This window comes from Pongo pygmaeus, chromosome 13 (genome assembly GCF_028885625.2).
Source record: "Pongo pygmaeus isolate AG05252 chromosome 13, NHGRI_mPonPyg2-v2.0_pri, whole genome shotgun sequence".
In the NCBI taxonomy this organism is placed as follows: domain Eukaryota; kingdom Metazoa; phylum Chordata; class Mammalia; order Primates; family Hominidae; genus Pongo; species Pongo pygmaeus.
In genome coordinates this window covers 121753803-121768509 of record NC_072386.2, presented here as the reverse complement: position 1 = coordinate 121768509, position 14707 = coordinate 121753803, and the positions used below count along the sequence as shown (strand labels likewise).

The 14707-nt window shown below is 53.9% G+C and overlaps 1 protein-coding gene across 1 annotated transcript in view; it reads right to left on the bottom strand.

Annotated features, from left to right (window-relative positions):
* Window positions 1–14707, bottom strand: part of LAMC3 (laminin subunit gamma 3) — an 83967-nt gene that overhangs the window by 18266 nt on the left and 50994 nt on the right. Inside the window, exons 13-20 of the mRNA XM_054501494.2 lie at window positions 13359–13547; window positions 7421–7666; window positions 6394–6547; window positions 5573–5715; window positions 4832–5010; window positions 3056–3197; window positions 1822–2027; window positions 1328–1404 (exon numbers count right to left, since the gene is read on the bottom strand). Of these exons, the coding sequence (XP_054357469.1) occupies window positions 1328–1404; window positions 1822–2027; window positions 3056–3197; window positions 4832–5010; window positions 5573–5715; window positions 6394–6547; window positions 7421–7666; window positions 13359–13547 (1336 nt within the window). The remainder of the gene's footprint in view (window positions 1–1327; window positions 1405–1821; window positions 2028–3055; window positions 3198–4831; window positions 5011–5572; window positions 5716–6393; window positions 6548–7420; window positions 7667–13358; window positions 13548–14707) is intronic.

Here is a 14707-nt window from a genome sequence, read left to right as displayed (position 1 = left end):
GAGTGCAGTGGTGTAATCTCAGCTCACTGCAAGCTCCACCTCCCAGGTTCAAGCGATTCTCCTCCTCAGCCTCCCAAGTAGCTGGAATTACAGGCGTGTGCCACCATGCCCGGCTAATTTATGTACTTTCAGTGGAGACGGGGTTTTACCATGTTGGCCAGGCTGGTATTGAACTCCTGACCTCAAGTGATCCACCTGCCTCAGCCTCCCAAAGTGCTTGGATTACAGGCGTGAGCCACTGCACCCAGCCTTAAGCTGCTCCTTAAAGGCAGTGGATGAAACAACACCCAAGTGTCTGTTAACAGATGATGGATAAACAACATGTGGCATTTCCACACAATGGGATATTATTCAACCATAAGAGGAGTGAAGCACCCATCCATGCCACGATGTGGATGAGCCTTGAAAACACTGTGCTGGCCGGGCGCGGTGGCTCACACCTGTAATCCCACCACTTTGGGAGGCCGAGACAGGTGGATCACGAGGTCAGGAGATCAAGACCATCCTGGCTAACACAGTGAAACCCCATCTCTACTAAAAATATTAAAAAATTAGCCGGGTGTGTTGGCGGGCGCCTGTAGTCCTAGCTACTCGGGAGGCTGAGGCAGGAAAATGCTGTGAACCCGGGAGGCAGAGCTTGCAGTGAGCCAAGATAGCGCCACTGCACTCCAGCCTAGGGGACAGAGCAAGACTCCGTCTCAAAAAAAAAAAAAAAAAAAAAAAGAAAACACTGTGCTAAGAAGCCAGTTGTAAAATGCAACACATCGTCTGACTCCACTTCTATGAAATGCCCAGAATAGGCAAATCTATACAGACAGAAAGTAGAGTAGTGGTTCTAGGGGCTTGGGAGGTAAGGAGAAATGGGGGCTGATGGCAGATGGGTCCAGGGGTTTGTTTTTGGGATGATGAAAATCCTAAAACTGGTTGTGGTGATGGCTTTGCAACCCTGAGAATATAGGGAAACCACTGAATTATGCAGTGAGACAGAGTCTCACTCTATTGCCCAGGCTGGAGTGCAGTGGGCAAAGGCCTCTGTATAGTGTGAACTATATCCCCAATATAATAACTTGTATATTACACAACTCTCACAAAGAGAAAGCTGGCAGATGCTCTCCGACGCCTTCAGTCCACCAAGCTTTGCCCCCAACATCTCTGGACTCATACCCACCTTGCCTGCCCCTCCTCATACTGGTGACACTGCCTCCACCAGACAGCTCTTGTAATATCTGATCCCAACTTCTGCGTGGGGGCACCTGTGGGGCTGACTCTGACCCTGGAACCCCCAGGAGAAAGGCCAGGCATAAGCTCACCATGTCTTGGGACTCACCTCCTGGCGAGGGCACGGGCCTCTGTGGCCAGGTGGCTCCATTTGGTCAGCTGACTGGGACCTTCCTGAGGAATCTCCTGTAGAAAGAAGAGGAAGAGAGGAGGAAACTGACGGCCCGTCCCCAAAGGGCAAGGGCCACATCTGGCCCAATGGTGAGGCGGAACTGGATGGCACCAGTCGTTTTACAAATGCACAAAGCTGGCCACAACATCGGCATCCAGTGAGCGGAGTCCTAGGATACAGAAACACCAATAAGGATGCTGCCCACCACTTACTGAGCATTCAGTCTACTCAGAACATGCCTCACCCTTTGCAAACGTCCTCTCGCTGAATCCGCGGAGGAGGCACTGTGTGATCCCAATTTTGCAGATGAAATTGAGCCTCCCAAAGTGGGGAGTCATACCCAAGGTCACCAGGTCAATGGGAGGGCTGGGGCAGGGACCAATGCCCAGGTTTGCTGTGTTTGGGTCGGGGGGGGGGGTCCCCTGGGATACCAGAGTTGAGAGAATGGCAGCTGCGTGCAGAATCTCCTCTTCAGAGGACTCCAGCACTGCCTCCAGGTCTGCCAGCTGGGTGCAGGTCTTCTGGGATCTGGCCTGGGCACAGCGGGCACCCTTGCTCAGCCTCTGCAGCTGCTCCCGGGTGGCCTTCACAGCACCCTCGAGGCCCATGATCTGCTCCAGGAAGGCTTCCTGAGCCCCTATGGGAAGCCCACAGCCCAGGGGTCACAGAGTGGTGGAGATGTCACACAAAAGCCCCTACCCCCAGGGGTCCCCTTCTGTGGCCTCCATTCCCCAGGCATCAGCAGCCCCGAGCACCAACAGGCAGTCCCAAAGGCAGAGTCCCCCCATTTTCCAGATGCAGGCTGAGGCCCAGAGAAGGCAAACATGACCCAAGGTCCCACCCACAGCAAGTTAGTCATACACAGGGACCGGGAGAGACCCAGGCCTTCTGGAGCCACACAAGCAATTCTGGACCCTTCAAATCAGCTCTAACTCACAATGTGGCTCACAAGTGGGCATTTTAAGACACGGTATCTGATAGCCCCTATTTCCACAGTGAGTCCTGCTAATAGGTTCTCAGCTGGCCTCTGTCTAGCTGCTAAAGGAGTGTGGCACTTATACATATAAAACTTCACAAAGTAATCCAATCCATTTCAGTGCCATTTCCAGGTCCTCCCTCCCTCCCTGCTTCCTTGCTTCCCTGCTTCCATTCATAGAAACAAGGTCTTGCTATGTTGCCCGGACTGATCTCAAACTCCTGGGCTCAGGCAATCCTCCTGTCTTGGCTCCCAAAGTGCTGGGATTACAGGAATGAGCCACCACACCTGGCCCTCCTTCTTTTTTCTTATTTACTCATTTATTAATATTTTCTATGTGCTGAGCACTGTGCTGACCTATGGCAGTGAGCAAAACGGCCAAGAATCAAGACAGCAAGACCCACCCAGTCCAGCCTCCAGAGCAGCGCCTCATGACCCCCCTGTGGAGGGAGTGAATAAATGAATGAGCCCAGCCCCATCCTCACTGAGCTTAGAGTCTGGGTAGGGCAGAGGCATGGGGACAAGGACTGATATTAATAAAGTTACAGGTGGGCTAGGGACATGGAAGGAGAGGCCCATGGCAACAGGGCTGTGTTGGGAGGGCCCCCAAAGCATCCGACGACACCAGACTGCAGGTGCTGGGGGCCTCCCCTTGCCTCCCACCCTCGCACTCTGCACTCCCGCTGTACCTGGAAGCAGGTGGTGGCCCTGGTAGACGTCCCCCCTTGGGGCCTCTCCCAGCAGAATGTCTAGTGGCCCCCAGGGACTGCCACAGTTGGACCCTTGCAGCCACCCCTCCATCAAAGTCAGTCTGGCCTTCAGCTTGGCTGCCTGGAGAGGACAGGAAGAAAAGGTGTATGAGGCTGGTGGCATGGAGGTCCTGCCCAGACACTCCCCGCTGGCTTCTACCCCGCCACTCTCCCTGGGGGTTCCCTTCTCCAAATCCTCCCCTGGGCCTCAATGCTAAGGGTATGCCACACCTCTGAGAGCCAAGCCTGCCCACCCCATGTTAGCTGTCCCTTCCCCTCCCATCCTCACGGCACCTGCTGACACCGCTGACCACACCGCTGTCCTACCTCGGAACGGGGGGGAGGAAGGGATGCCCCACCAGGGTTTCTGTCTGTCCTGTTCGCTGTGTTCCCAGGACGCCACACGGAGAAAGCACGCTGTGAACACTGGCTGAATGTGCTATGAACATCCCCTAGCCCCGTCTTTTCATCAGACAAACAATAACTGCATTTACAGAGCACTTCCTAGGAGCCAGTCTCAGCACAAATGCCTGCTATGCCCCAGCCTGATTCCCCCTGTCCCCGCTCTAAGTGAAGTGGCAGGCACAGGTCCCGGGCCCTGTCCCCCATTCCCAGGTCCAAAATGTTCTGAAAAACCACAGGGCGTTCCATTCCACACTCGAGAGCAAAAGAGCAAAAACTGACCTGAAATAAACCTGTTCTGAAAAAGGCTACTTGTGGTCTTCGTTTACCCACTTAGTGGAAATAGTCATCTGTTTTCCTGCATAAATATCACGGGGCTTGACTATGAGGGCTGCCCATTCGCAGTGGGGGATTATGTGATATTCAGCGCAGCATGCCTTTTTTTTTTTTTTTTTAGACAGAGTCACGCTCTGTCACCCAGGCTGGAGTGCAGTGGCGTGATCTTGGCTCACTGCAACCTCCACCTCCTGGGTTCAAGCAATTCTCCTGCCTCAGCCTCCCGAGTAGCTGGGATTACAGGTGCGCACCACCCCATCCGGCGAATTTTTGTATTTTTAGTAGAGATGGGGTTTTACCATGTTGTCCAGGCTGGTCTCAAACTCCTGACCTCATGATCTGCCCACCTCAGCCTCCCAAAGTGCTGAGATTACAGGCGTGAGACACAGCACCCGGCCTTCAGTGTATGCCATCTTATCTTTCTACAATGCCACACATTCTGAAAGCTGGCCCCACTGGTTTCTAGAAAAGGATTGCAGGCCTGAGCTATCTCCAGTCTGGAGTAGGAAAGAGACGGAGGCTTACCAAGGCTGTTGCCTGCCCAGACACATGACAATGAATGGAGTTGGGGGAGGGGAACCCCAATGGGTTAACCCTAGAGCTTGAACTCCTGACTCCAGCACCACCCACCTCCCCACTCAGAATCACCTCCTGTTAACTCTCTTTACCAAGGGGTCATCTGTGGTCTCATCCTCACTGAACCTGAGAGAGTGAGACCCCAGCCCGGCATGATCGGGAAAGGCAGGCGACAAGAGTCACCTTTCCCCCATCCACCTAGAGCAGGGGAAGGGCTAAGGTGAGGGTCGAGCCAGGCTGGAACAGGCCCGAAGCTGGGTGGGTGTAGGGAGAAGGTGGGTGGTGGGCTTGCAAGGCCTGAGCACTGGGGGTAAGCAGGCAGTTCCTGGTGCCAGGCATAGAGCTGGCACTTGCTGGGGATACAAAATGAATGGAAAGGTGAGTGGGTCTGGGCCGACTCACCTCCTCCTTCACCAGGGCGTAGCAGGACGGACATTCCTGGCAGTGTGTGCCGTCTGCCGTGAGGAAGAAGTTGTCGTGGCAGCGGTCACATTTGTAGCCCTCGAAGCCAGGCCTGCACACGCATGTGCCGTTCTCGTGGCACTGGGCGGAGGCAGCGCCCAGTGGGGAGCACCTGCAGGCTAGAGGGGCCAGGGGCAGTGCGTGCTGGGTTCTGGGTGTTCCCAGAATGCCCTGGACAGCATCAAAAACAGATTCCTGGGCCCTTCTCTGGAGATTCTGATTCAGAAGGTTGAAGGTGGCACAGAGCCTGGCTTATTCCAATGTTCCCTGGGGATCTCAGGACCAGCCAGGTTTAGGAACTGCCAATGCAGCCCAACTCTACAGGTGAGGAAACTGAGGCCCAGAGAGTGACTTGATGGCCCCAGGCACACAGGCACTTAACAGCGGCGCCTGGGACTACGTTCCTGGCCAGCACGAGGACACTGGCAGGCTGCAGAGGGCCAGAGACTTGGGCAAGGGTCACAAGCACAGCCCTGCACCCACTGCTCTGGGTCATGTGACCCTGCTCTCCCGGCCACTGCCACGGGAGCAACTCGCTCAATGCTTCCGGCTGCTCTCGGGACCCTGTCCCATGCCTGACGATCCTTTCCTGCTGCACCCATTTTCCCCATCGGTCATCTCTGCCCAGAGACCCTTGGGCCCCACCCTCGGGGCAGCCTGGGAAGGACCCAGCCTCCTTACCCCAGCAGCCCTTGATGGAGAAGCCGAAGAAACCCAGCTGGCATCTGTCACAGGCCTGGCCTGTGACACCTGGGCGGCAGGTGCACTGTCCAGTCTTAGGATGGCACTGGTCCTCCTGGGAGCCCAGTGGGTGACACTTGCAGCTGTGATCAGGGAAGGAACTGGGTCTGAGACAAGCTCAGGGCCACTCCTGGCCCAGCCTCTGCTGGCTACAGCTGGCTGGGCCCTCAGATCACAGCCCTCTGCTGACAAGACCCCATCTCCTCTCGGTGCATGGCATAGCTTCCCCAGCTGTGCTCTGGAAAGCACAAGTCTCCCAAGATGCTCGGGGAGAAAAGAAGATAAAGTAAGGCTATGGGGACAATTGTGTCTCCGGGAGACTATACCCCCCTGTTGGAAAGTCATGATGCAATCAGCATAGTAAGGGCTCTGAGAAGTCCTGCAAAGAAGAAACCTGTTTTCTTCACTTGGTGTTTCCCTGGAGTCCTCCACTGTTCCCTAAGGACACTTGTCTAAGGTGCTACTGTGGCCAAAAGGCCACCCAGTGACAGTGTCACTGAGAAGGGAATCAGAGACCAAACCGGCCACCTGCCTGCCTGGACATCCCTTAGGGCTGCTCTCGGCCTGCATCCTGGGCTGGCAAGACCATGAGTCTGATGCCAAGAGTCCATCCCTTTGCCCCCCTTCGGCAAAAGGCACAATGTGCCTGGCAGTGGGCCTAGGACAACACCTTCCAAACCAGGCCCCTCCCTGGGGGCTGCCTGATGCCTTCTTCCATCCTGGAGAGGTCCCCAGGGCACCGGCAGTCTCACCCTACCTACCTCCGGCAGCCCCTCCCAGGCTGCAGGTCGAAGAAGCCAGGGTAGCAGAGGCTGCAGTCCCGTCCAGTCACGTGAGGCAGGCAGGAGCATTGGCCTGTCACTGGGTCGCAGGGCATCTGCTCACTGACCGAGCCCTGTGGGTGACAGCTGCAAGCTGGGGGCATGAGCGGGAAGGGGTGTTGGGAACAATGCAGATTGTCTGTTCCACCTTTGGGGGTCCAACAGAGGCAGAGGAGATGGGGCAGCCTCCAGAGATGATACGGCACATTCAGCCCAGATTCAGACGCCCCTGCTGGAAAAAGGCTCCAGGGCCGAGCTCAAGCCTCAGCCCATTGACTATATCCTTAGAGGGACAGCCCAGGATGGCCATGGCGGCAGACAGTCCTTCTGAGCCTGCCCTGAGCCCTGGCAGGCTGCAGAGGACCAGAGACTTGGGCGAGAGTCACAGGCACAGCCCTGCACCCAGGGCTCTGGTCCCGTGACCCTGCTCTCCTGGCCACTGCCAGGGGAGCATCTCACTCTGGGCCAGAGCGGTGCTTCCTGCAGGGGTTCCACAAAGCGAGAGTGAGCAGGAGCCGGCAGCTGCTGTGTGGGAAAGGGCTCCAAGCACATCAGTGTGGAGCAAAGGCTGAGCTTCCCTCCTGCAGGGCTCTGGGAGCCTCCCAGGGGCTGAGTGTTAACTCAGGTGATGTGGGGAGGCATGGCCGTGGAGACCCGGCGCAGGGCGATCACCGGGTCAGCCATATGTGCTGACTGCAGAGCGGGAGGTAAGTGCTAGACTATCCAGGCTTCGGGATCAGAGTTTGTAAGATCTCCCGGCTGAAAGAGACCCTGGAGAGGGGCAAACCCTTGTGCTTTCTGGACATGGAGACAGGGAAGGGGAGTGACCTGCCTGAGGCTGGACAGCCTTGCAGAGGGGCCAGCTGGTTCCAGCGGGTTCCTCAGCCACCCCTTCTGGGTCCCGAGCCAGGGCAGAGGAGAAGGGGCCCACCGTTCACCACCCCAGAGTCTGGAGGTAGGTACTCACGCATGCATTTGTCTGCGGGCCGAGGGACCAGGGCGCTCCTGTAGAAGCCTTCCTGACAGTGCTCACAGTGGTCACCCGTGGTGTTGTGCAGGCAGCGCAGGCAGTGGCCAGACAGGGGGTCACAGTTGCCCACGGCATTGGGGTCCACGTTCCCGCTGCACTGGCACTGGTGGCAGGGCTGGGGATGCCCAGAGAGCCCCAGCGGGTCCCCAAAAAAACCATCATCACAGACCTCACAGCGCCGCCCTGTGTGTAGAGGGAGCACGTGTGGGGAACGCAGCTGGCTGGGCCCACCAGGGATGAGGGTGGGTGTGAAGCAGAGTAAGCGTCCCTCCAGCTTCCCCAGAGCAGCACCAGCTTGAGCAGGAGAACCTGGGACCGGTCCCCAGTGGCTGCCCACAGCCGTGTGGTCCTGAGAAAGCTACTGCACCTCTAGGAACTCAGGTTCCTCATCTCTAAAGTGGGGACAACAATGGCAGCTCCCCACAGGACTGTGGGGAGGGTTCAGTGTCATAATTTGTGAAAAGCGCTTAACATCCAGCCTGACATGTAGTAAGCACTCAGGAGCAGTGGCTATCATCACATATCTGTCCTCACACCCTCATCATCATCGTCACCATTATCTTCACCATCACCACTATCCCCATCGGCACCTCAACCATCACCATCACCTTCTTCATCATCATCATTATTATTATTATTATTATTATTATTATTGAGATGGAGTCTCACTCTGTCACCCAGGCTGAAGTGTAGTGTGATACGATCTCGGCTCACTGCAACCTCCGCCTCCTGGGTTCAAGCAATTCTCCTGCCTCAGCCTCCCTAGTAGCTGGGATTACAGGCGCCCGCCACCATGCCTGGCTAATTTTTGTATTTTTAGTAGAGACGGGGTTTCACCATGTTGGCCCGGCTAGTCTCAAACCCTGGACTTAAGTAATCTGCCTGCCTCAGCCTCCCAAAGTGCTGGAATTACAGGCGTGAGCCACCATGACCGGCTATTTTTATTTTTTTGAGATGCAGTCTCGTCCTGTCACCCAGGCTGGAGTGCAGGGGCGCAATCTCAGCTCACTGCAACCTCTGCCTCTGGGGTTCAAGAGATTCTCCTGCCTCAGCCTCCCAACTAGCTGGGACTACAGGTGTGTGCCACCATGCCAGGCTAATTTATTTGTATTATTAATAGAGATGGGGTTTCGCCACATTGGCCAGGCTGGTCTCGAACTCCTAACCTCAGGCCTCGCAAAGTTCTGGGATTACAGGCATGTGCCACTGTGCCTGGCCTTCATCTTGACCATCATCTTCATCATCATCTTGACCACTAACCTCATCCTTATCATCACCTTCCTCCATCACCATCTTCTTGACCATTATCCTCATCATGATCACCTTCATCACCATTGTCATCTTGACCATTATCTTCACCAACAAGACCTTCTTGACCATTATCCTCATCATCACCCGTGGTCGCGTGTGGTGTTGTGTAGCCAGCGCAGGCAGTGGCCAGACAGGGGTCACAGTTGCCTACAGCATTGAGGTCCACATTCCTGCTGCACTGGCACAACTGTCATTGTCACCTTATCTTTATCATCACCTCATTGTCATCATTTTGATCATTATCCTCATTTTCTTCATCACTATTGTCTTGATCACTCTCTTCTTCCTCACCCTATTCATTGTCACCATCCAATGTCAGTCACCTGCTTCTCCTCGTCCTTTTCCTCATCCCGCTCTTAGCTGGGTGCATTTTCCTTTGCAATCCCTGGCCCCTTTACCTTTTCTCTTTCTCATGTCTCCTGAACTTCCTCTAGACTGTGCATTGCAGACTCCTGCCCTGCTTTCTGGCTCATCTTCCAGCCCCCAGGTTACTTGTGAGCTGCAGAAGAGATGCTGTGTGAGGGGGCTTTTGGAGGGTGGTTCTAGAGGCCTACTCTGGACATAGACGGAGCATAAAAGAACATACTTGTTCCAAGTGCTTCACATGGTGTCAGCCACTCTTTGTAAACATGCCCATCTCTCTGCCTATATCTACATGAAACCAATGTCAGGCCCAAATAATAGCCATGGTCCCCTGGAGGTGACAAGAATGCTGCCTTGCTTACATGATTTTTTCTTTTTTTTTTTTTTAGATGGAGTCTTGTTCTGTTGCCCAGGCTGGAGTGCAATGGCACTATCTCGGCTCACCGCAACCCCCACCTACTGGGTTCAAGTGATTCTCCTGTTTCAGCCTCCCGAGTATCTGGGATTACAGACGTGCGCCACCACACCCAGCTAATTTTTGTATTTTCAGTAGAGACGGGTTTTCGTCATGTTGGCCATGCTGGTCTGGAACTCCTGACCTCACGTGATCCGCCTGCCTCGGCTCGGCCTCCCAAAGTGCTGGGATTACAGGTGTAAGTCACCACGCCTGGCTGCTCATGTTTTTTTCATGTTCCTCTTGACATTTTTACACTGCTCCAACATTACAATGAGTATGTACATTTCTTTCTTTTTTTTTTTTTTTTTGGAGACGGAGTCTCGCTCTTTCACCCAGGCTGGAGTGCAGTGGCGCGATCTCGGCTCACTGCAGGCTCTGCCCCCCGGGGTTCATGCCATTCTCCTGCCTCAGCCTCCCACGTAGCTGGGACTACAGGCGCGTGCCACCTTGCCCGGCTAATTTTTTGTATTTTTACTAGAGACGGGGTTTCACCGTGTTAGCCAGGATGGTCTCGATCTCCTGACCTTGTGATCCACCCACCTCAGCCTCCCAAAGTGCTGGGATTACAGGCGTGAGCCACTGCGCCTGGCATGTACATTTATTTCTATTTTCATTTATTTTTATTTTTTATGAAGTTACTCAGTCAAGAGTATGTACTAATTTTATAATTAAAAAATAGCTGCTGCCATTGTGAAGAATAGTTGTGAGCTCCTTGTGTCCTCAAAAGTCATCAGTCAGTTGAAATGAAGTTAATGGTACTGGCTGGGCATGCTGGTTCATGCCTATAATCACAGCACTTTGGGAGGCTGAAGTGAGTGGATCACTTGAGGCCAGGAGTTCGAAACCAGCCTGGTCAACATGGCAAAATCCCATCTCTACTAAAAATACAAACATTAACTGGGCGTGGCGGTACATGCCTGTAATCCCAGCTACTCAGGAGGCTGAGGCAGGAGAATCACTTGAACTTGGGAGGCAGAGGTTGCAGTGAGCTGAGATCGCGCCACCACACTCCAGCCTGGGGGACACAGTGAGACTCTGTTTCCAGAGAAAAAAAAGATAATAGTGCTAAGGGCAACCCTGAAAAGGGAAAGGGGGAATGGAATGGAACGGAACAGATCAGAAAGGAAAAGACAAACTGGAACAGAATTCAAGGTCAAGGCTAGCACCTGCCTTTTGGGTTCTAAAATAGAAATGAAGTTAGACAGGAAAGGGGGAGATTGAAACTAATGATGATGAATGAGCCCTATGGTTAAGTGGCCATTCACCTGGAACCAGGTGGGGACAGCTCATAGGGCAGGAGGCAGTTCTGGAGGTCCTGGGAGGGGCTGCAAGGAGCCAGGATGGCAGGCAGGAATCATCCTGGGACAAGTGAGAATCAGGACTTGACCTCAGTCAATCCTGACTCAGATGTCCAGGTGAGCTCTCAGTGTGCTAGGCCCTCCCAGGGCCCAGAGGACACTGGTGTGGATAAGAAGGGCACTGGCAGAAGGTCCCAGGTCTAAAGTCCACTCCAGGTGACCCTCCCTCCCAAGGGTGGTCCCCTCTGCACACAGCACTGCCTGCTCCCCCGAAATCCTCCCTCAAGTATGTCTCAGCCTGGGTCCACCTGAGCTTCTCTAATTGTCCACTCTCACTGGGTGGGCCTCGTGCATGTCTGCAGGCCAGGGGAGCCACTGTCAGGAGCTAGAAAATGTAAGGAAGATAATGAGAATGGAGGGACAGCATGGTGGCCAGTGAGGTGCAGGGTCCTGCGGTGCAATCTCCATCCCTCGGTTCTTGAGCTCCCGGCTCTGGGGCCATCCGCCCTGCCCTGTTGGCTGCCAGAGAGCTGCTTTCAGAATGGTCCCAGTGAAAGCACATGGGATTTGACAAATTGATTTAATGCAGCCACAAGTACCAAAAGCAAAATCAGATGTCTAGGAATCTTAAAAACATTACACTGCGTGAAACAAGCCAGATCCAAAAGAACAAATACTGTATGGTTCCATTTAAATGGAATACTGGGAGCAGTCAAATTCATAGAGACAGAGAGAAGAACAGCTGTTATTAGGGGCTGGAGGGAGGAAGGGCTATTCAACAATACTTTTTTTTTTTTTTAATTGTTTTGAGATGGAGCCTTGCTCTGTTGCCCAGGCTGGAGTGTAGTGGCACGCTCCTGGCTCACTGCAAACTCCGCCTCCTGGGTTCAAGCAATTCTCCTATCTCAGCCTCCCGAGTAGCTGGGATTACGGGTGCCTGCCACCGCTCCTGGCTAATTTTTGTATTTTTAGTAGAGACGAGGTTTTGCCATGTTGGCCAGGCTAGTCTCAAACTCCCGACCTCAGGTGATCCGCCCGCCTCAGCCTCCTGAAGTGCTGAGATTACAGGCATGAGCCACCGCGCCTGGCCTCAACAACACATTTGATGGGTACGGTTTCTCTCTGGGATGATGATAAAGTTCTAGGATGGATGAGTGACAGCTGCACAGCATTGCAAATTGTACTTCCTGACACTGAGTTATGCACTTAGAAATGGTTAAAATGGCAAATTTTATGTTATATATATTTTACCATAATAAAAATTACTATTGTAATATGCCAAAAGTCATTGAATTATACTTTATTTTTTGAGACAGAGTTTCACTCTTGTTGCCCTGGCTGGAGTGCAGTGGCGCGATCTTGGCTCACTGCAACCTCTGCCTCCCAGGTTCATGCGATTCTCCTGCCTCAGCCTCCCGAGTAACTGGGTCTACAGGTGCGTGCCACCACGCCTGGCTAATTTTTCGTACTTTTAGTAGAGACGGGGTTTCACCATGTTAGCCAGGATGGTCTCAAACTCCTGACCTTGTGATCCACCTGCTTCGGCCTCCCAAAGTGCTGGGATTACAGGTGTGAGCCACCATGCCCGGCCTGTACTTTATTTAAAAAAAATTTTTTTTGATATAGGGTCTGGCTCTGTCGCCCAGGCTGGAGTGCAGTGGTGAAATCTCGACACACTGCAGCCTCCGCCTCCCAGGCTCAAACCATCCTCCCACCTCAGCCTCCAGAGTATCTGGGACCACAGGTGCATGCCATCACACCTAGCTAATTTTTGTATTTTTTTTAGAGATGGGAGTCTCACTATGTTGCCTAGGCTGGTCTTGAACTCCTGGACTGAAGCGATCTGCCCACCTTGACTTCCCAAAGTGCTGAGATTACAGGCATGAGCCACCACACGCAGCTGAATTGTACGCTTTAAATGGGTGAACTGTCAGGTATATGAATAGTATCTCAATAAAGCTGCTTTTTAAAAAAAAATCAGAGTCGAGGATGTCTGAGTCCAGAGCAGGAAAGAATGCAAGGAGCCTGGGAACAAGGGTGGGCGTAGGTGGTTCTGCTTTGCACATTACCTACCTGATGACATTTTTTAAAGGCTAGAAGTTTAATCGAGGTTTTCCACCTTAGCTGTGTAACAGAATCACCCGGGGAACTTGTTCAACTATCACTAACCCAGGCTCTAAGGGGCCAGGGACCTGATACAGGTATTTTCAAATGGCCCAAACTCTCAATGGCCCAAATTCTGCTGGCAATGTGCGGCAGCCTGGGCTCTGGCTATGGGGCTAAGGGATTCCCTGTCCCCAGAGGTCATGCCTGCTGCCCATAAGCTGGGCTCTCCCTCACCTGCCACACCCTAAACCCAGGGCCCTAACCCTGGAGCCCAGGGCAGAGTCACAGCGCCGGGGCTTGGCCCTCCGCGGGGCAGGGCTCCGGGGCAGGAGTCACTCACCTCTCTGGCCCGGGGGGCAGTGGGTGCACACCACCTCCCCGCTCTCTGGGATGGTCGTGCAGGCCGACTGGCCAGGGCAGGGACAGGGCTGGCAGTCGTCAGCTTGGCCCGCGAAAGGGTTGCCATAGAAACCTGGCAAGCAGCGTTCACAGGATGGGCCCTCGGTATGGTGGCTGCAGACGCAGATCCCTGAGGGGCAAGACAAGTACCCGTTTACCACTGTCTGAACCCAGAATGCCCAGAGATGGTGGGCATCCTGGTGGGAAAGGTTAGGGAGCACATCTTGGGCAGAAGTGGGGTGGGGACCTTTCCTAGGCAGAGGCAGCGAGGCCTGGAGATTGAGGGTCCAGGCCTGGAGATGGACCACCTGGTTCATGTCCACCACTTACTGCCTGTGCAAAGCTGGGCAAGTTGTCTGATGCCCCCACACCTCAGTCTCCTCATCTGCAAAATGGGAACAACCACAACACTGACTTCAAAGGGTTCTTGTCAGGGTCCAACAAGACCATGCATTCAAAGTGCCTTGCACACTCTCTGGCACACATAATCATCGGTGCTGTTATTATTATTATTATTAGTTGAGACGGAGTCTCACTCTCTCACCCAGGCTGGAGTGTAGTGGTGCAATTTGGCTCACTGCAACCTCCACTTCCCAGGTTCAAGTGATATTCCTGCCTCAGCCTCCCAAGTAGCTGGGGTTACAGGTGTGCATCACCACACCTATCTAATTTTTGTATTTTTAGTAGAAATGGGGTTTCACCATGTTGGCCAGGCTGGTCTCAAACTCCTGACCTCAAGCGATCTGCCCGCCTCAGCCTTCCAAAGTTCTGGGATTACAGGCATGAGCCACCGTGCCCGGCCAACACTGTTATTATTTTGCATTCCGAAACCTCTATCTGAACCAGCAGGTGACACGGCTGCCATTTGCTACACTGTTGTCCTCTTGATGCCAAGGGACCAAAAGGAAGAGCAACTTTTCCTAAGGGAGACACAGACCCAGAATTCTGGCCTTCACATGACTGTGCAAAGAGGCTCCCCTTTATGGGGTTTGGGATACATAGGGGATACCTAGTCTCAGGGGAGGGAACCCCTGTTCCTGCCCTCTGGCTCCTGATGATGGTAGATTCTGCAAACTCTTCTTCCCCAGGCCGACCACACCTGGCATCTGCTCAGAGCCTGGGGTGCTTGGGAAGGGAGGCCCACTGCCAGAGACTGAGTGAGAAGCCTGGCTGAGAAGGGGTTAACCAAGACCACCACTTCCAGGAGGTCCCCAGGCAGCACCCCAGCAGCCAAGGCACAGGTGACCTGGCAGGAAGAGTGAGAACCAGGCCGCTCATGCATAGCAGGGC